Source organism: Scomber scombrus, chromosome 3, assembly GCF_963691925.1.
Source record: "Scomber scombrus chromosome 3, fScoSco1.1, whole genome shotgun sequence".
In the NCBI taxonomy this organism is placed as follows: Eukaryota; Metazoa; Chordata; class Actinopteri; order Scombriformes; family Scombridae; genus Scomber; species Scomber scombrus.
In genome coordinates, this window is record NC_084972.1 from 15726347 (window position 1) to 15748099 (window position 21753).

General features: G+C 40.6%; 4 protein-coding genes across 5 annotated transcripts in view; 3 read left to right on the forward strand and 1 right to left on the reverse strand.

Annotated features, from left to right (window-relative positions):
* The window catches only part of LOC133978075 (inositol 1,4,5-trisphosphate receptor type 1-like), a 72716-nt gene extending 69113 nt beyond the window's left edge, over positions 1-3603 (forward strand). For both annotated transcript variants that reach the window (XM_062416420.1, XM_062416419.1), the window contains 2 exons: positions 1347-1508; positions 2180-3603. In XM_062416420.1, the coding sequence (XP_062272404.1) occupies positions 1347-1508; positions 2180-2266 (249 nt within the window). In that variant the 3' untranslated portion in view covers positions 2267-3603. The remainder of the gene's footprint in view (positions 1-1346; positions 1509-2179) is intronic.
* Positions 3604-6511: 2908 nt separating this feature from the next.
* Positions 6512-10558, forward strand: LOC133977860 (class E basic helix-loop-helix protein 40-like). The gene is made up of 5 exons (XM_062416157.1): positions 6512-6913; positions 7049-7112; positions 7361-7468; positions 7826-7949; positions 8506-10558. Exons 1-5 carry the CDS (start codon positions 6843-6845, stop codon positions 9423-9425), a joined length of 1287 nt encoding a protein of 428 aa, XP_062272141.1. The 5' UTR covers positions 6512-6842; the 3' UTR covers positions 9426-10558.
* A 1400-nt stretch (positions 10559-11958) lies between these two features.
* Positions 11959-19556, reverse strand: ttll3 (tubulin tyrosine ligase-like family, member 3). The gene is made up of 13 exons (XM_062443104.1): positions 19508-19556; positions 19118-19384; positions 16667-16770; positions 16402-16570; positions 15839-15894; positions 15582-15710; positions 15354-15468; positions 15060-15176; positions 14796-14976; positions 14158-14306; positions 13462-13705; positions 12855-13290; positions 11959-12738 (listed from the first exon to the last, which is right to left on the reverse strand). Exons 1-13 carry the CDS (start codon positions 19554-19556, stop codon positions 11959-11961), a joined length of 2796 nt encoding a protein of 931 aa, XP_062299088.1.
* Positions 19555-21753, forward strand: part of slc4a8 (solute carrier family 4 member 8) — a 40501-nt gene continuing 38302 nt past the window's right edge. The window contains exon 1 of the mRNA XM_062443115.1: positions 19555-19593. Coding sequence (XP_062299099.1) covers positions 19555-19593 — 39 coding nt within the window. The remainder of the gene's footprint in view (positions 19594-21753) is intronic.

Below are 21753 nucleotides of genomic sequence, written 5' to 3' on the forward strand. Positions count from 1 at the left end.
ACAGTCAAGTTGGGGTTTGCTGTGGGTTTAAGGACAGCCAATAATTTTTGTTCAGCAGATCTGAAAGCCGATTGTGCATATAAGGGATGAGGAGGTCAGCAATATATTAGAGAGCTTGACCATGCAAGGCTCTATAGGTTAGTACCAGTATTTTAATGTAGATGTGAAATTTATTTGGGAGCCAGTGCAGAAAGGATAAAATTGCCGTTATATGTGATCTTTTGTTATTTCTAGTTAAAAGCCGTATAGCTGCATTTTGGACAGTTTTGAGACAGTTCAGAGAAGTTTGATACAGTAATCTAAATAAGAATAAATAAAAACATGAATAATCACCTTGGTCACCACAATCTTGATTTAGTAATGTTCCTCAACTGGAAAAAACATGAGCGCATAAGCTGGCTGACATTATTATCCAAGGACATGGATCGGTCAAAGAAGACATCGAAATTTTGAAGGTTATGCTGAACACAAACACTTAACAACCCCATATACTACTTGATGTTTGGAATAACATTTTCTTGAGCAGTTATAAGAGCTTCTGTCTTATTTGCATTTAACTGAAAGCAGTTGTCAGCCATCAGAAATCTAGATGGCTTCTCAACATTCCTTTTAAATGTAAAATTACGGTTTATGGTTACTTTCATCAGGTTTAAAAAGAACATTAAAAACTGAATATCATCTGCATAAAAATTATAAGAGATGCTGCTAAAATAGGTAATAATCTGTCTAGGGATAGCATATATAGAGAGAACAATGTTGACCCAGGACAGTACCCTGTGGCACACAGCATGACGAAGGTGTTGTGTCTAGCATTAGGTGACCCACAGAGGCCGAAACGTTCCAATCAGCAAGATGGGATGAGAACCAGTCCAAGGCAGACCTGGGAATAACCAGACAGTTTAGCCTATGTAGTAGAATACCACGATCAACAGTATCACACGCAGAGCTGAGGTCAAGTAACACCAATACTGACCATTACCCATATGTTTATGGGGCAACATTTTCAGTAGGCCGTTTGAATAAAGTCCAGAGTATGCCCCAGTATAGCTATGTGTGGGCCCAGAAACATATCAAGTTAAAAGACTTTGAAAGAAATTCAGATGCAACCTTAGAGATAGCATCATAAACGTGAAAGTTAAAACCACCAATAATTAAAACTTAGGTAAGGCACATATGGGCATGGAGGTCGCTAAACTAAAATATATTAAGAAGGCTTTAAGTGACCAACTTAGGTCATAGTAAGTAAAGTTAATTGAAACACTTGATTAACAAGAAGAAGCACCTTCTTGTTAAAATGACCATTACATTTTGACATGACACCTAATAAAACACTTGGTTGGCCACAGGAGCATAATTTGGACTGGTTTCCACGGATGCGTGCCATGTCACTGGTGAGCAGTGATGCAGAGGGTGAGCAGAACGAAATTAGGAACCTGCAGGAAAAGCTGGAGTCGACCATGAGGCTGGTGGCCAACCTGTCTGGACAGCTGACTGAGCTCAAGGAGCAGGCAAGTCATGTGACAGTTTTTACACTTCCGGTGCTGCTTGTTTACATCCAATCTGATCGCTTATATATTCTTCATTACCTTTGTTGGCACCTTTTTATGTTACTACAGTGACTTAGCATGAAACCAGCAGCAGTAATCATGTTAGCCACATGTTCTGAAGCATACATGTATGTCCTTGTGCACATGCATAATACTTGTAAAAACGTGCTGCATAGCACTGGTGCTAGCTAGACTTGTGGCCAAAAACTCCACAGGGAAACTTTAAGCTACAGTTGGGTCTTATGGGGCGTTCACACCAAAAGTGTCTGACATGAATTGAGCAGCAAGTCTACATAGAAAATCAATGTAAATGGCACAATAACACACGATTTCATATCAGGTGGCGCGAATGAAGCGTCTGAAGCGGCGCGAATAAAGTTGGAAAAATTGAACTTTGAGTGTCACACCGCGACATCCAATCAGCGGTGAGTTTCTCCCGACGTCACATCCGTGACGCAAGCGCGAATAAAGCGATGATCCAAAAATGTATATTTATGATCAAGCGATTCAAACGATTTGTTTCGCGTCAGATGCTTTTGGTGTGAACGCAGCTTTAGGAATAAACATCAGAAGACAGAGGTGATAGCTGTTTGAATGTCATAATTAAACTGTTGTTTCTGTTTCCCATGCAGATGACGGAACAGAGGAAACAAAAGCAACGAATTGGTCTTCTTGGTCATCCACCTCACATGAACATCAATCCCCAGCAGCCTGCCTGAGGGCCCTTGGGGCCAATTTCACTAGTGCCTGAAAACCTCGTGTTAAAGAGGAGAATGCCAAAGCGTGTCCGTCTCGAGTATGTATTTAGGTTGATGAATGACTGTATACTTTACCAGACACTCCTACAATAAGTGTTTCTACAACATGTGTGCTACTGAGTGTCTGTGTGAAGGGAAAGTTATCTGAGTATGTTACTCATGGTCTGTAGTGTGGATGTGTCTGTGTGGGTGGAGTGTGCACCAAGTGCCTCGGGACGTTGAAGCCAGTCCCGTGGGTTAAGGAGATGAAAACACTGACTTCAGCTTTACTACCCTTAATGCCTTCTGCATTGTACCACTTTGGTAGCATGCCAAAGTTCAGCCATTGTTTCTGAGGGAGTATTCCTCTCATGTGGCCTTGTATTGAGGTTTTAATCCTCAGTGTTGCACCAGCAAACTCAGGTCACATGTGGATTTTGAAGGTTTGTTTAAATGTTACAACAAATTATTTAATATTTTGCTTTTGTCTGATAGCAATAGGAATACTTTATGATATGCAATGTCTAAATAATATGAATGAACTATTTTTGGGAACTGGTATTTGCTTTTATATTTGAAATTATACTATCATATATTTAAAATACGGAGACAAACAATTCTTGTAAACAGGCCTGAAGAGATATCACTATACTTAGGCAAGGTTTCTAAATGCTGTTATAAAACCTATACAGTGTTGATTTTTATCTTGTGGGCAAACATTTGTTATCACTTTCATATGTCTTTCTAATCTTAAATGAGACTCTTCTCATTCCAGGACACTCAAATGAGCTTTTTGAGGGTATAGAAATAAGTAAAGAAAGCGTGCTGTCAGGAAAAACTCCATGGACCTGTTACAGCCACTTCTTTGAATATTACATTGAATAATGAAAACTACTGGGGAGCACATCATGTGATTACTTCACCCTGAAGCGAGTCCCATGTTGTGCCTAATAGTAGGAGTGATTTTGAGTCACATTGAAAGAACCAAACCCTAAAGAAATTTTGAAGCAATGTTAATTTGATGTATTACTCTTCTTTGAAATGTCTGCACTGAATTATTTAATCTTCCTTTAATTCATTTAGTCTTTAAGCACTGATATTTTCTGTAGCACACATATGATTGTTGCATTTTGTTTGGTCACTTTGTAAAAGATCCACAAGAGAATGACTGTTTGAGTGTATGTGAAAAAAAAGAACTAATAGATGTCATTTGGAGTGCTGCTTGACCGAACTGACCTTTTATAATAATAGATGGTTTGTGTCTGAATTGTACATTCCATTCATGGAGTCTATTTAAATAAACAAGCGTGTAAAATAAACTGCTGAGTGTTTAACAGTGTTTGTATCACCAAAAACAAAGTCAAGAAGCAGAAAAATTGTGAGCGCAAAGGTGAAAAATATGTAATTTCTCTGAGTCATGGCAATGCAGTTTCGATATATTAGCACATGATCTGTGTGACTTATTTATTGACAACTTTCAATAATAGATACCATTCCTCTAAAGTGCTGCAGACAGATGAGTGAAGAGGCTCATAACAAAAGTTCATGTGGAAAATTGTCAGATTAACTGTGAAATCTTATCAGTAATCCTCTACAAATGAGGAAGTGTTCTTATCATTTGACTGTGTCACATGAGGAAACATGTTAGAGTGTTGAGTACATACAAGAGTTGCACAGTTTAATTTTTAAATTGACCTTTGTTGAGTTTAGCAAAGTACAGGACCATTTATGGCATTTAAAATGAGTAAAAGTGCCATTTTTCTGACATTACATTAGATATATAGTCCATACAAATATTCATAGAAAATGTTTTGAAATAATTAATTGTAACACTTTTGAGTAACATTATTTTCAAGTATATCTTTAATTATAAAACAATATAATTATTCAAACATGACATAAAACTCAAACATTTTTTTCTCATAGAATAAACACTTTTTTGGCTTTATGCTAACAACAATAAAAGGCCAAGGGGTATTTTCCCCCAAAATTCTCCAAGAATGTTACAACTGAATTGAAACAAAGTAATCATTGTCAGGATATACTTTTCAAAAATCTAATTCAATTCAGTCTAATCTCAATCTAATTGTGTCACATTTACCTAGATTGTGTTCAAGGGGGCTTTCCATCGTTGTAGTAGTTATTTGATTATAGCTGAATCGCTGTAATTTGTGTTCTACTCATTCTCTAATTGCTGAATCCCATTTCTATTCAATACATTCTAGGTATTTTCTAAGAGGCCTTTAGTAGAAGTAACTGATGTGAGGATGTGAGCCTTTTGAAGCTTTCAACAACTCCAACATCCATTTAATCAGGATTATCTCACAATTTGTTTCATGGAAGAGAGATTTTTGTGATGACAACAGCTGCTTTTTACTTATTTTTATAAGATAGATTAATAGTTAAAATTAATGACCTCACATAATCATTTATCTAAAGTGAATTGACAGTAAACTGTTCAGGTTCTTTAAATATACATAAAAACAATATTATGTACATTGGATTACAAATGCTTTGTCATGTCACTGTCAAGCTCTACTTTCAAAATGTATGAGGGATGTTGCTCCCTCACTGCAGACTTTGTGTAGCCACGTGAGTATTATCTGGCTTGTGAGAATACATTGTGTTTTTTTTATCTTGAAAAGAAGTCTTTGAAATCAATGATTTCCCTCAAAAAAGACCTTCAGCATGAGTCCATATGAATCAGCCACTGCAGGGATTTTGCTGAGTGTAATTCCCAGGCAAAGTCCTGAGAAACATGTGGTCAGATGAAGGGGGAAAAAAGGCTGGAGGGAAGATGAAATGTTGCAGCTTTGCTCAAATCACATTATAATTCCAACTTTGCTTACAAACTTCAAAAAACATCTTTATCCATAAGAAGGCTGTTAAGACACACTGACTTAAAAAGCAGAGGAACAATTTACAGATTTAAATTAGACTGATGAAAGATCTCAGTGTCTTGCGCACTGATGGTAGTGACCCAACAATGAAACCACACATCCTGTTTACATGTGACACCAATAGACTGTTCTGTGCATTAGGGCAATTATCCTGCATCATCCATAATGATGGGCGATTAGGCTTTAATAGTCGTATGGAGTCTGCTAATGTCATTGTGTATTGAATTTCTCCAGACTTATTAAACCTTGTTGTGTTTTTATATCACCATACCCTGATGTAGAAATAAACAGTGAGCTTGTGGTACTGTGATAACAGTGGCTTTAAAAGCTATTCATGCTACTTTAGCTTTATCATTACTATAGGGATCATATTTAAAAGAACGTGATGATTTCAACAAATATGTCTCTATACCTTTTTATTTGACTGAAATCCGCATAAGAGAAGGATGAATTGTTGTGATCTGTTCCTGTAGCCTGCAGCAGACAGGTGCAGCTGCCCTGTGCTTGACGTGCCCTACTCAGCAGGAGCCCGGGGCCATGAGCAGATCAACGTGACAGTCAGCACGCCTCACGACAACAAACACGGACTTCACACACTGATCCATACACAGGTGCACGTGCTTCTTCCGTGACCCCACTGTTTGTATACTGAAGCCCACCTGCAAACCTGTGGATCAATAAAAAAGACCACTGAATGTTTATAATAAAAAGCTTATAATAATACATTATTATTATTATTATTATTATTATTATTATTATTGTTGTTGTTGTTGTTGTTGTTGCTGTTGTTGTTCTGTACTTTTCTATAATAGTTTTTTAAATTATGTTGACTTGTTTATTATGTCTGAAACTAAAATAATGAGGCTAAAGCTGCCATTTGTTCCTGTATTATTAAAGACTTTAGTATATGAACAGTTCACAGACAGTGTCTGCTGCGCGCTGAGCTCAGTGTTATTGAAAGGCACCATAAAAACACTCTGCCCTCCTTTAGAAGGGAATTTATAAGAGTTGGTGGGATTTTTAACCTCATGATATTGTGCAGGATAGTGTGTCTTTGTACATTTTTATTGGCAGTGGGTACCACCATGCCCACAAGCTGCTCGTGCCCTGTGCCCGTAGAACTCCTGCACTGGTTGACTGCCAGCACGTTCCCCACGCCGTGGCTCGCGCAGCCTTGTTTCCATACACTTCAGCATGGTGGTACACGGGATCCGACTCGCGCCGCCCTCCGCTCTGACGTCCGTGGCCGTCCGCCCACTGAGGCTCCTTATCTGAGGCAAGTGGGCAGTCCCTCCGCCGAGGATACAGCGCTGTTTAACACGTGAGCCTCATGTGATAGAGGTAGGTCAGGCTGAGCGGAGAGTCAGTTTATTTAACTCGTCGTTCTGTCCTCCCCCACTTTCCCAACGCGCCATTAAGAGGGTTGCCTTCTTTCTGCGGCGGGACCACGGCTTGGAAATCCTAGGGACTATCTCGAAAACCATTATCGCATCTAAAATAACCTCTACTTTATTAAGACGAGTGGTAAAGAATGACAGATTAATAAACATTTTCATATTTCTTGGAAGCTTTTTTTGTGCATTTCGCAAACTGCTGATTTCCAACTTTTTTAATCACGCTTTGGAAAAGACTTTGACTGCGTAATTGGAGTAAAGAGAATGGAGCGAATCCCAAGCGCGCAGCCACCTCCTCTGTCCAAACACCAGGCTGATCTGTCAGACGTGCAGGGGTAAGTTACACTTACTCTTTACTTGCCTTTGTATTGTCTTAGACTTGTCTATATTATTTATTCAGTAGCTTATCTCAGACTTCACCAAACCATTACCTCATAACTGATTGCTGTGTTCTCTGTATGTTTCTGTAGGATGGATTTCCCGATGTATGTTTATAAACCCAGGCGAGGAATGAAGAGAGGAGAAGAGAGCAAGGTTTGTTATTATTTTGTATATTGCCAACGTGTTATACTTACAGCCATATATATATTTTTGTTAAAGCGTGTGAACTACAAGGTTGGAATTAAGCGGGCAGTAGTCAGTCCCATAAATGGTTGACCTAATTTCTGTTATGACATAACTCCTGGAGTCCTCCCTTGGCATTACTGCCTCTGAGGATCATCAACAGCTAGCTGTGTACTGTCCGATCAGTTGAATTAACCCTAAAAACGGTGTTTATGCAGGAAACCTACAAGCTGCCTCACAGACTTATTGAAAAGAAAAGGCGTGACCGGATAAACGAGTGCATCGCCCAGCTGAAAGATTTACTGCCAGAGCACCTGAAACTCACGGTAAGTTCATGCTGTAGCGGGGAAGGAGAATGTGATTTACTGTATTTAGTGGCCTGCACCACCAAGTGGCTGCCCAGTGGCAATGCATCCTTTGTGCTGAGTGCGTCAGCAGTCAGTGAGTGATAGCTCAGAGTTGACTAAAGAGGATATGTCTTCTGTCGTGTGTCAATGTTTAAATTTATACCTTTCCATATAATATCAAACATTTCTTGATAACATTTTTATTGCCCATTGCAACTGTTGCATTGCTGATGATGACCATTTGTGACAGCCTAGATTTGTACAGGGGTAGCAAAGCTTAGTTTCAGTGTGTTATGTAAAAGGTGAGGATGTGCTGACAGTATGTGTCTCCTACAGACTCTTGGCCATCTGGAGAAGGCTGTGGTTTTAGAGCTTACGCTCAAGCATGTGAAAGCCCTCTCCTCTCTTCTGGAGCAACAGCAGCAGAAGATCCTCGCTCTGCAGAACGGCATGCAAATTGGTGAGCTGCAAATCACTCACTGTATACACACACAGACAAGGGTGTAACTTTGGTTTGAGAATTGGCAAGGACACAATAAAACAGGAATTCTGGGGGTCCTCCCCCAGGAAGAATTTCTGCTTTTTTAATTCTATTTGCTGTATTTCCTTCCCATTGCTTTCAATTTAATGAACTGCTGCTTGCTCATTCAGTGAGCAATGTTTAAACGTCTGTATCCACAGACGAATATCAGTATATCAGGGCCTTACAATCAGTAGTTCAATTCTCAATCTCAGCCAGAATCTGATGGTTGGCCAAACAATTTTTGCTGTTAAAAATAATATGATAAAAAGATTTTTGACATATCTCCCCTGTCCTCAATGGAAATTACTCCCAGCACACAGATGTTCATGTAAATTACAATGACTACAGTGACTGGATTATGCAAAACTGCAGCCAAATAAGTGACTAGAAATATAGGTATAGCTATTGAAAAAGGAACTACAAATCAGCAAAATCTCACATTTAAGTAAAGTTGTAGGTTATTTGACTGTGTGGTTTCTTCCTGCTTTTACAGAGCAGCCTCCTGTCAGTCAGGAGAAGTCAGAAGAGATGTTCCGCTCTGGCTTCCACATGTGTGCCAAGGAGATCCTTCAATATCTAACCTGTCATGAGACTGAAGGAGACTTCACACCATCCCACGTGATCAATCACCTTCACAAGTTAGCTGCAGAGGTGCTGCAAAGTCCGGTCAGACCCCGCACTCCTCTCAGCCCTCCACCTGAGGAAATTCCTGCCTACCACCAGCGCCAACCTCACAAGGAAATGCCCGCCAGCTTACCCCCTAAACCCAGTGAGGGCTATGGTAGGAACTGTGTGCCTGTCATTCAGCGGGCGTATGCTCCACAGAGTGGCGAGCAGAGTGGCAGTGATACGGATACAGACAGCGGCTATGGGGGAGAGTTGGAGAAGAATGAGTCAGGGGTGTTGCAGCGACGACCAGATTACTACAGTCAGGAGAGCCAGCTAAAGCGAGCACTCGATGAGAGGCAGGGCCCCAGAATCAAGCAGGAGGACGATGAGCCACGCCACAAACGACCCCGGGTGGAGTCATCTGAGGATGAGGTGCTCTCAGGTGGAGAGTCATCCACTTCACCATCCTCAAGTGGTTACGGTAGTTACATGAGTGTATCCCCCAACCATCCACCTCCTCCACATCCCCTATGCATGCCTTTCTACCTCATTCCACCCTCTGCTGCCGCCTACCTGCCAATGCTGGAGAAATGCTGGTACCCAGGAGCTGTCCCTATGTTGTACCCCAGCATGGGAAGCACCGCGCCTGCCATGTCCAGTGAAAGACCGCCACCACCTCAGCTCGTGTTGTCTCCCAGGGGAGGCTCTCCAGCTCCAGCCATATCTCAAACCCCTATGGACTCCCCTGCCCTCCTTCAGGCACTAAAACAGGTACCACCCCTCAACCTGGAAACCAAAGACTGAGAGATGAGAAAACAGGGATGACAAGATGGTCCAGCAGCAAAGACCATATTAGGAGGGAGAACATGACTGAGTCGTTCCATAATCCATCCTCATTTTTCTCTTCTGTTCCTCAGCCCGGAGGTCAAACAGCAAACGAGAGGACTTGTAGAAATGACTGGGGGGATGGGAGGGAGGGCAGTATCCATCCACACTCAGAGGAAAGCAAAGCCCTGATTGAATGTTTTAATGCTCAGTGCAAAAATATCATATAAACTAAACCTGCCCTGCGTACACACACACACAGATACACACACACACACATACACTTGGATGAATGTAAAGAAAGAAATGTTTCAGATGCTGCTGTTAAAGTTTATATGCCGATGACAATGATGCATCTCACTTGTAGCTGTTGCGATGACACATCTTTGTACTTTAGAAAATCATTGCATCAGATGTGAACAGTAATATTTCACCCAAAGTTTGTCGCCTGTGTCCTAAAGGTCACCATTATCATCACTGAAAATGCCCTTTGAACCAGAACACTATGATGTCTGGCACCATAAAATACAAGGGTTTCCACAAGTGTGTACAGACAAGAGTATGGGTGGATGAAGGAATGGCCCACCACATGACCACGCTGAATGAGAAGTCTTGTTATTCATTGACAAACGCAGACAGTTGAGATGGATTTTCTGTAATTATTGTTCATAGACTTCTTGTACATTTCTATTTTTGATACCTGTTCTTGCACTCTGTCTGGAGAGATAGGAGGGCAGAGTGTGGACAATTGTACGTTTGTGTACTCAGAAACTGTACATACTGTAGCACTGTGCTGGACCTGGTCTGCATACTCAGCATCTGTTTCTGCTCAAGTCAAACCTGGTGTTTGTTCTTGCTGTTGCCTTTTACTTGTGAAAAGCTAATAAATCTCAGATGTTTATTCTCTGTACTACATATGAATACTGGATTCAAAGGAGTGAGGAGAAGAGAAGTGAATGTAAACGTTTTACCAGAAGACTAGTTTTCTATAGAAAGAGGTACTTGAGATTTTATATTTTGGGACCTACATGAAAGATGTTTGATGTACATATTTTGTCTATAAATGTTGGTATACATTATATAAGTGTATTAATAAAGTATTTTTTTCCCGTGGAAAATCACTTTGACTGTATTTGTGTGAGAAAGGAGTGTGTGAACACATCTAGTAATGAAATACAATCTGTTCAGATGTTGTTCTTTTTACGGCACCACAACATTCATATGACAGGGAACACTTATGTAATGGCAGATCTGTAGCCCAGCTCTCCTGCTGGTTAACCGTCTGTGCCCGCTAATACAACAACAACAAGTAAACACACATGATTGTAAACTGTTTCAGTTAATCTCCTGAGGCAATAATCAGGATCCATCTGCATCATGTCAACAGCCTGACAGGGAAGCATCTCATCGTGTCTTATTGGCTGTATGATGCAATATAAAAGGCCAGTGTTACATCCCATTGCACATACTGGAGAAGTCCATTAAAACATGTACAAGCATGAATCACAACAACTATTTACTGCATTCTGTGTGAGCATTTTTCAGCTGTGTGAGAGCAAAGTCACGTTACATATCTCATGCCCCAGATATCAACATGTTTGCTTGTCTACACAAGCCCAGTCAGCGTCTACGCTTAACTTCAGATACCACTTAATGTATCCACTATCTTTTTTTTTAACTGTAGGAATGTTTTTTTCATTCAACAGTCAATGTTTTCTTTGTAAAAACTGAAGTGCAAGGCCATGAACCGCAACCTAAACGTCATTAGTTCCCTCTGAACTTCCCTCTGGTTCTCTGGAAGTTCAGTTTAATGTGTTTGTTCAAGAGGAAGATGTGTGTTGTATTGCTCTCATGAGACATCATTTGCTAGCTGATTTTGGAGGTGCAGTTTACATGTTATTTTAGATAATTTGATATTGTGCAATAGTCACATTATACTTTTGATATTTATATCTGGGGACATAGTGATCAAGATGCATACAATATAACTATAATATCTCCTGTTTGACCTGTACCCCCAAAATTCTGCATTAGATTTACATGGTGAAATAAGTGGCAATTGTCAGGCTGAAAAACCTACGAACCACATGTTGCTCAAGATTAACCAGGACTGCCAATTCCTCTAGCAAGGCTTTGGCATAAACATGGCGTTTAATTATTGGACTTTTGTTGCCACCTGCTGGTGAGCTAAAATACCTCCATCCTGTTGCCGGGTTTCTCCAAAAGATGGAATGAGTTACATTAGTTTCTGCAAACTCACCACATTAGCGACATGTTTGTATGAACTGTTTTTGCTTGTTTGTTTTCGTACAAATGAACTCAAATACAACATTGACTGTAGTTATATTCATAACATGATCATAAAACATACCGACACATATTAAGAAAGATATTATATGTTAGGCTTCCAGCCCACTGAAATATAAGTTAATAATATGATTGCTGACAAAACCTCCTAAACTCTGTTGCGCTGCATAAACTCTGATCTCTCTCTTGTTAACATGCTCAAACACTAGTATTTGTGTCCTGTTCCTGTGCAGTCCCCTTTACATTTGGCCACAGTCTGCCTACAACAGCGGAGGAATAACTGATGCCTGTGGAAGCTAGAATAAGAGGAAAAGGTTGGATTATGACCGGCAATGGTTCCCCCCACAATTTTTGGTCGCAAGCTAAAGACCTCCAGGGTAGGCAGCGGACCCTGGAGGGAAGGAAAGACCCGGGTAGTAGTCCTGTGCTGAGGCTGGGAAGCTGCCAGGGGGAGGAAGGATCTAAAGTTGTGTGATCCATGGCCTGATTTGTTTTGGGTTTTACAATCTGAAAAGCTGTGAGGGGGGCTGAGGGAAAAAGAAAGGCTGCTTGGAACAAGAGTTGCCTCATTGCCACTGAGACTCAGACCCAAACGTTGTGCTTTGCTCTGTGGTTCATTGCGTATCACCAAAAGCTGTTCAGACACTAGATTGCGACAGGACCTGCGAACACAGTTATTCTGAACCTCTGTTCTCCCCTCACATTCCGTCTTTGGAGAAACTGATGTCAGCTGCCTCTTTTTCTCTCCAACAGGTCGATTCTCCTTGTCTGAATGGCAAAAAGTGGAGACTGCACAGGACTTCTGACCTGATAGTTTATGTTTGGTTTTAACCTCCTCTGAAGACAAGTGTTCTGATGGGAACTGGATAGTAAGTGGTGCATTATAAATAACTGTTCGTCTATGTAGTAGAGGTCTGGATCGCTTTATGGGAGCTCCTTCCACCAACAGGTTCACTCCCACATACTGTGGAACTTCAACTGCAGCCTGGAAAGATGACAAGGTGAAACACAAATGGTATGTTTATATCATCACTTTTTCTGCAGAATTTTCCTTGAAATACACATCTGTTGCCTCTTAACATGACGCATAAAAATTCCAACCTGTTTGTAGATTAGCTGGAAGCCTCCCGTGTAAGCACTGGGATCGGTGCGTCGGTCCAGCACAACCCTCAGTGTGTCCAGCTGCACAGCAGGACAGAGGCGAGCAGTCACAGCGGTGGAACACGCCATAGTTGGACTGGCATTGATCTCCAGGAGCCAAGGCCTCAGATCTCTGCCCAACATAAAATCAGCTCCGTAGAGCTCAAAACTTGCCTTGTGGGGCTCTACCAGGTCCTGGGCTGTCTGCAGGGCACGCACTACAGCTTGCTGCATGCCTGGGACCACCACTGACTCCCACTCAACCCCATGGCCTTGCCGCTGCAGGAAAGCCCTAAACTGAGAGCATGACCACATATTGTCCTCAGGCACTCCTGGATGGCGATCACAGGAGGGCTGGAAGTGCTTCTGGATTGAGTTGTTGCACAGGTGGACTGAGCTGAGGAAAATAAAGCAAAGTAAGCGTGAAATATGCTTTAAATAAAATGGGTACATTAGTCCTAGTTGCATTGTTAACATCCCTCTACAAAATAGGTAGAAGACACTGTAAAAATTAAGTACCAGTAAATAATTTGTTTCTATCTATAATTTGTCTGACCCTCTGCCTGACCTGTCCAGGATTTTTGTTGAATAAGGCTGAGTGGAGAACCGTAGATAGCACTCTCTGTAGAACCAGACAGTCAGAGGGTTCCAGTCGGTGACAAGGAACCACTGACGGACATCAAACTTGGTGTTATGGATCAACAGAGGATGTTCCAGATATTTCTGAACCACCCACTTACTCTCCTTAGCCAAGGCTCTGTCAGTGTCCACCAACGCTAAAATCTCATCCAGGCGATCCATGCACATTATACCTGGATGGTGACAGTCGATGCAACATGTAAAAGAAATGAAAAGAAATACACTGAAACACATCAAAGCTGCATTACTGGCTGTAACAATTTCAGTAGATAGAAATAACAGCACACAGTGTTTCTTGTTTTTTTTTTAGAGGGCCTTTGTGATTTTGTGCACAGTAGCAGGACAACATGCAGGATGAAGCTCATGAGAAATTTCTTTCTTCAGTAGCAATATAATTTCATTTTGTTCCAATCGAACAAAGAAAACAGAAGCAGTGTCAGCACCTGCATGACACAATTCATAATGCAACCACAATACTAAAAAAACTATTCAATTAGTTTCCCCCCCCAATGTTCAAACACAGTATTTCTGTCAGTGTTTTGCGGCCTCAATAGATAAGGGCAGAGAAGTAAAAGATACATGTTCCATAATTTCCCTGTTATTATGTTAAAGAAGAAAGCCTTACCTCTTCCTCTTGATTTAGCGCCCGGTTTGATGATCCAAATGTTATTTACTCCATCTGTGTCCAGCTGAGGACAAACCTCCTGCAATCTGGCCAACATGGACTGGCAGCGCTCCACAAATGCACTGCTGCCCCTGATCAATGCACTGTCACTGCACACAAGTGTTTATTGTTACTAATTATGTAACTATGCATATATTCATGCCGGGGAAAAAAACAAGGAAGAACTATTCAAAAGTTGGAAAAAGAGAAAAAATGACCCAGGAGAGATATATTTATCCTGTTTGTTTTAATGTTGACATTGTCAGTAATCTTCTAAAAAATAGTATATTATTCAAACTATACTTTCTTGTATTAACAACGTATGTATTAACATACATACTGTATGTAATCAATCCACTGATCATATTTTGAACTGAAATTCTGACTATACACCCAACCAGACTCCTAACATGATCTCTAGGTTGAGATAATATGTGAAGCTCTTGCTCACTGAATATGATTTAGGGTGGTTTTCATTGACTTTTGATGGCTAATCTTCATTTGATAAGTTGGACTATAGTTGGTCCTGTACAAGATGCATTTAGTGTGACATAAGAAGACTCTAGCAAACTAATGAAGCTCTCAGAAAACATACTCACTGCACCACCATGTAGTAGTCTCGCAGAAACTCTGCCCACTGATGTTCCTCCATTGAGGGCAGTGTTTCCTCATTCACATCAATGTCACTGTGCTCTAAAACACTGAGAAACTCTTGACACACTTGTAAAGCTGTGTCGATCACTCCTGGACCAACAGATAGCTGCTCCACATTTTCTATCTCTGTAAAGAGAAACAAGATTTGTATAGCAGGAGATTTATTTTTAATATTTCCATCACCCTGATCAGTCATCAGTGTATTTCACCTTCAGAGGTGCCGTTCTGGGGTTTTTGTTTCTCAAACTCTTCTCCCTCTCTCCTCCATATACTTGTATCAACCACATGCTGCAACAGGCTGGAGCATGCTGTCCTCCTGAAGTCCTCTTTTTTTTAATACAAAGACCAAAGTGAGAGGACAAGAATGCAAGAGACAGAAAATCGATGTAGGTTTGGTAAATATGTTAATATAACACCACCATTTTTACTTTTTTCATATTCTGTTTGCACCTTGCACTTTGATAGAACAGATCTGACTGTGTTGATTGAACTAGAAAGCAGACCTATGAATGCACGCTTCTCATCTTCTGCACCAAGCCTGTAACATCTTGGGAAGAAGGTGTCAGGATCTGCTGTATCAAACCAATGAAGGTTACGCAAGTTCACACAAAGCCCCACCTGAAACAAGCAGAAATATATATAAAGAGAGATAATAAGTATAAGATGACCTACGGCCAAAGTTGAACAACTGCTGTTGTTGCTAGTAAATGATTAAAAACTAGATGTGACACCTTGGTGGTAAACGCTGCAGCATTTGCATAGTGATTGGCCATCTGGTCATTCCGTAAAGAGCGACAGTCTATGTAATCCCGACGTGTCGTCCAGTAGAAATATGTTGTTTCATTTCGAACCATGCGGGACTAGAATAAATTAAACTAAATTAGAGAGCCGACTGAATACACACCATCATGACAAAAACACTCACGGAAGTAATGTTACGTGAGAACAATAGAAGCAAACTGGTTGGTCCACTTGAACATAATCTCACCATGAGGTCATACATGTCATCAAGGTTCTCCTCTTTCTCGCTTTCATCCAATCCCTCTGAAAAGAGATAAGTAAAGAGGTGAATGTGTGTGCGCCTGAGTGTATGACAGAGAGAGAGAGAGAGAGAGAGAGAGAGAGAGAGAGAGAGAGAGAGAGAGAGAGAGAGAGAGAGAGAGAGAGAGAGAGAGAGAGAGAGGGCGAGAGACGGTTTGTGTGTATGTATGCAGGCTTGCATACGTACAGGATTGTGTAAAGACAATAGGGGTCTATGTGATATATATGTTGGTACCTGTTATGTATCATTCATCATGTTAAGGGGTTCCATCTATCTCTCCGACTATTGCACCAATTACATATACACTTCAGACAACATTTACATCACTGGATGGACTAACACACAATCTATGTATGATTGGGGGAAAAAATCTTTAGTTGGGAAACTGTATCAATTATATCTCTAATCCTTAAAATCAGAAGCTGTACATTTATGTCGATGACATGAACAATGGATCTTGTTTTCACAAAGTCAATGTCTGATTTAGCTTTTGTGACCACTTCTCTCACCGTTAACATCAGCGCTGAGATCACCATCATCACCATCCTCCTCCTCTTCCCCATGGTTATGAGGTGCTCTCTGGGCAGGATGGGGCAAACGGCGTTCCACCCACCCTCTGGCCCATAAGGCAGCACGGATCACAGGATAAGGTCCCTGCACTGAAAACACCTTCCTCAGCTTAAAGATAGGGAAGAGGGGATGTATGAGATTTTCTCCTGGAAAGATATACAGAAGTGATACAGTGAAGTCTGGTTTGTTTGTATGTATTATCACCTTGACTGCTTTCTCCACCAGTGCTTTAGCTGTTTTCAGCCTGTCAAGCTTGATTGCTGGAAGGCTGGGTACACTGCGACGTAACCTCCCCTGCACCGGCGCCACTGCAGAGTGAGACACATTTCTTTGGTAGCCTATACATCTGTGTGAACATTCATTGCATGAATGTATATATGGATGTCCATACACTCTTACCTGGCATTTGTTGCATTACTTTTTATACAGTAGTTCTTTCTTTAGCTGGTTAGGGTGATGTATTCTGTTCTCTGGATGTAGAAATATAATATCAATATATTGTTTAAATCGACATACTATATTTAAAAAGATTATATGAATCAGACAATATTAGGATGAGAAGTATTAATTAATAGAGATTAACAGGTGATTAGATAAATGGATATGCACACATAGCCTACACAGATTTTAATTTTATTGTTTTAAATGGAGAAAAAAAGCTAAAGATCAACATTTTTATTTTCATTCCAGTTCAGCTAATCAACCACCAACATATCGAGAATGTCTCTTCAGCAGTTAAGGCATAAACAGAGAAAGCAAAAATCTCTGTAGCTGCTGCAGAAGGATGTAAATTGGGTCACGTAGGCATCTAAATCTGGACAGAACTGACTGAGGCTGTCATAGCTTCTCACTGACATACCCATGCGCAAAAAGACGGGCGGGCGCGCACACAGACAGACACAGCTACAGTTCATATGCAACATGCTGTATGTCATCTATGACAACGATTAGGCAAGTATTAAAGCCAACACTGAAATGCATCTCCAAGAGAAACAGGCCAGATTTTATATTTAATATCAATGTACAAACCTAATGCTTCCACTGCCCCAGTGACCCGACCACTCAGTCCACAGACTCAGTCCTGCTTCCTTCATGCTCCAGCAGACTGTTCCCATGACAACCGTGCATACGCCCACAGAATGTTTATAGTTGCCATAACAACCGTACCCAGGAGAAACGGGACGCCGTGAAGATTGCTGAAAAATCTACCACCTTTAGCCATGCGTTGAGTTAAGTGGATCAATTATCTGGCAATATCAGTTGCAGTGTAGTTTACACGTCTACGACGCATGCACAAGAACAATTAAACCAGCAGCGGCACACCGTGTGTGTGGACAGACTATCTTTCAATCTGAACTCAGTGCTCAGTAAGCTAACCTACAGCTGAGCTATAAATCCAATCAGGTGTTTGACGGTGGGACAGGCATGTGGACAGTCTCATGTCTGTTTTGATCAAAGGAGTTCGTGCTGAGGTCAATGCTGGTGAAACATTAGTGATTCTGCTCAACATAGCTTCCATATCCCTTATTATTTACAGAAAAGAAAACAAAGCTGACCTTAATATCTTGCGTCTTAAATAACAACCCTGAATTCATCGTCACCCTTTAAGGCATGTGCGCATGAGCTATATGCAGTGCCATGTATAACGTTTATCTCCTTTGTGCAATGCTTTAGCTTCCCACAAGATGGCAGCCAATGCGTTATAGTGCGTCACATGATCAATCAGGTTCACACTTATCACTCCATGTTCTCTTGTTCATCTGAATGTGCTCACTGCTCATTTCTGCACTCGTGTTTCAGTGCTGAAGACAGTCGCCATTTCATGTCATGTTTGATCATTTGTATGGTCAATGGGCCATTACGTTGTATCAACCATGCTATTAAACATACAACTTCAATGGTCGAAAGTAACTATGTACATTCTCAAGTACTGCATTTGAGTTGAATTTTGAGGTAGCTACTGTACTTTTTTACTTTAGCATTTCCATGTTATCCTACTGTCCCATAGTTTGGCTACTCCACTACATTTACGATGGAAACACGTTTTACTCTGTTTCAAATATGTATTTCATAGCTGGTATTTCTAATTCCTTTGCTTTTTCATACAACATACATCTGATCATCTCATAAAATATGGTGCATTGTTGTAATATGTAAATGCCAAACAATATATAAAGTAGTTAAACATGACCCAGCAACAACATAAAATACTACTTACATGTTAATGTATAAGTAATAATAATCCAATAATATAAACCCCTGAAACTGAAGACTCTGCATCATGAGTAGTTACTTTTTCCATTTTTAGTAGGCGACATTTTGCTGATAATTCTTCTGTACTCTAAGTACATTCTACTCAAGTACAATTTTGAACTTTAACTTATTTACTGTAAGTATTTTTGAATTGTTTGAACTTTTACTCGTGTAAATGATCGACGTACTTTTTCCATCACTAGACTTTTTAAATAATATAAAGTAAACATAAGTAAACAAAGTTTTGCCTGAATTGTGGTATTGTCAGCATATATTCAGTCGTCTTAACAATTATAAGAGCTTGCTGATGTTGCTTCATGATGCAGGGTAATTATAATACCAGGAAATGTTGACGAAGGAGCTGAATGGTTTTCTGTTCATATTGTTCCCAGTCCAGCACACCATTAACACGAAAAGCCGCGAAACTGGACATTTTGCAGAGTGAAATAGCTCTCTTTAAGCTTATGAGAGTCTTGGCATTGTTGTGTTGGGTAGCAGCAGTGCGTCGCAGCCCATAGTGCGCCTCTGCGCTCTGATTGGCTGAGACTGAAGTGATGCTCTCTGCATCCTGCTCCCACAACCAGGACAGGAGGGAGGGGAGCTGAAGCGCGGCCGGGAAATCATCATAATAACACGGTGAAAAAACATCCTTTTCACCGTTTTCCTCATCTGGAAGAAATGTTTGCACTCAACATGTCTGCAGAAACAGAAGTAGCTACCAACTCGTGACCACCTCCTCAAAACGTCCTCAGTCAGCGCTGGGAGGCTGATTAGCCCCTGTGAAAGTCTCACCTTTGCACTCCGAGAACACTGAGCAGGTTAATTCAAAGACCAGGAGCATGCCCGTCAACGACCCCGAGAGCATACTGAGCTATCAGGTAAAGTGCCCTTTAAATGTCTAATGCATGGCACGTTGCTTTGACAATAGAAGCGGTTGCACAGCTGTGCACAAGCTCCAACAACTGTAGCACTCAGTTTAACATTTTATGCTCCAACAGAAACTCACAATTGGCTACTGGAAAGATGGACTGTGTCAATTTTAGGGAACTATTCCGTTTCGTGTCATTACCATTTTGACTGTCGCGTTTTCCTCGCCCAGCTTGTTATATTTAAAAAAAAAAAAAAAAAAAAAAAAAAAATTCTGAATAAAAATGACACATTTTACATGTAATCTGATGTCACCACATGTGGCTGAGTTGTGTTGGGTTTCTTACACTGCAGGATGGAGCTGTATGCGGAGGCTGTTGTTGTTATTCTGAGGCGCTAACACGTGCAGTAATTCGGGAGAGCGTTTCACATTGCACTGCGCCGACATGTCTTTGTTATTTAGTGGCCTCTTAAATGTGCTCTGGAAAAGTAGTGGCCATAAATATTGTGAGAATGCAGCGGATTATTGATTTGATGCTGATGAATTTTATACACACAGCGCTCATTTAAAATGTGAACTGCTCGCCCCGAAGTTGCATGTATGGAAGCAGTAAAAGGAATGAGGCAGTTTGGTAGATATGTTATTAAATGTCTCTCTTCGAGACGGCGTGTTATTTTCTCAGTTACCCTGAAATGACCTTGACGCCATCCTTACGCCGTGCACCATACAGTAGCTACTGAGTGTCTACATCCATACATGTTCATTATCAGCCAATCCAACAGCAGGGGGAGGACAGCTTGTGGTGAAGTGGGGTTTCAAGGGGAAAACTGCGTAATCCGTAATTTCCTGTCGATGTGTGATCCATTATCAGATCCTAGGTCAGCTGATGATCAGGGGTTAAAGAGGAACCAAAAGGACGAATGGACCATTGAGAACAATAGCGCTGTGGGATGTTTGTTCATTCTGTGTAACCTGTAACTATGTCATGAAGTATCCTGGTTTAGAGGACTTCATGTAAACTGCGGCAACAGAGTCATGACATCTTGATGATCTATAATAACATCCTGTCTTAGGGCAGGAGGCGGATGGAGAAGGACCAGAGGTGACTTGAGAAGTCTCTGATATGATTAGACAGGGAGGGGACACTTCCTGTGAGACTCTCTCCTCAAACATTAGGGTTATTCCAGCTTACTGTCACTACAGACCACCTGTTTCTCCAACATGTTGGTCTGAACAGAAATGGTTGGATATCTTTGCCATTCTTCTACCCAACTGAAACCTATCGTAACGTTTGCCACAGCGCTGTTGAGGTGTCCCGAGTAACAGGAAAACACATAAAAGCAGAAAATTCTCACAACTGAGAAACTGGAACCAGAGAATGTTTTGGCATTTTTGCAGCTAAGTGGTTAATTTACTAATTTTTGTAGCTCCAATATTGTGCCTTTTTTAATCTGCAAAAATATAGATGATATAGATTTAAATGCTGTGGGACAAAATTACAATATTTCCTTTAAAATGTATGTGTAAAGTAAAGTTATAAAACTGTACAAAAAAGACAAATTCTACAAATTCTTCTATTCTAAAATTGCACCAAAGATACATGGAGTTAATACTGCAATTAGGTTTCACTTCTTTCACTTCACTTGTACTTGTAAAGCCGAGCAGTTCAGTGGTAAGCACTAAAAAAACAAAGATTATTATGAAAATGTCCTATTGTATGTGCAGTTGTGAGAACCTGAATGTGTATCAAAGTGTAAGTGAAAGTAAACAAGGTAATACTTTATAATATAATATGCATAACTAAAGCATGTGTCACAATGATTTAATACACGATTTAACACATGATGTATCATGAGTTCCTGTTGATCACCACTAACAAATGATCAAGTTATTATGACTTTATGTGATTAGTTAGTACTTGATAGATACTCAATTACTTAATGCTAATTCATACATTGATTGATATGCTACCAAATAAACTGAATGAAGTACTATGAAGCTGCTTTTTCTTTGATCAAACTGGAAAACAGATGCAAACATCTAACCTACATGTTGCTGCATGACCCAATGCTCTTAATGGTTACAAGGTAGCAACACTAGACAGATATATCCAACATGATCAGGTTGAAGTATTACACCACAGGAAGTGTATGTATAAAAATGAATGCAT

Bases quoted from the DNA above. Each gene is read 5' to 3' on its own strand.
- LOC133977860 (XM_062416157.1), top strand. From the start codon at position 6,843: ATGGAGCGAATCCCAAGCGCGCAGCCACCTCCTCTGTCCAAACACCAG. The intron at 6,914-7,048 runs GTAAGTTACACT...ATGTTTCTGTAG, and splicing joins GATCTGTCAGACGTGCAGGG to GATGGATTTCCCGATGTATG. The intron at 7,113-7,360 runs GTTTGTTATTAT...GTGTTTATGCAG, and splicing joins AGAGAGGAGAAGAGAGCAAG to GAAACCTACAAGCTGCCTCA.
- ttll3 (XM_062443104.1), bottom strand. From the start codon at position 19,556: ATGCTCCTGGTCTTTGAATTAACCTGCTCAGTGTTCTCGGAGTGCAAA. The intron at 19,385-19,507 runs GTGAGACTTTCA...CATTTCTTCCAG, and splicing joins AGTGTTCTCGGAGTGCAAAG to ATGAGGAAAACGGTGAAAAG. The intron at 15,711-15,838 runs GTGAGATTATGT...AATTTATTCTAG, and splicing joins ATGACATGTATGACCTCATG to TCCCGCATGGTTCGAAATGA.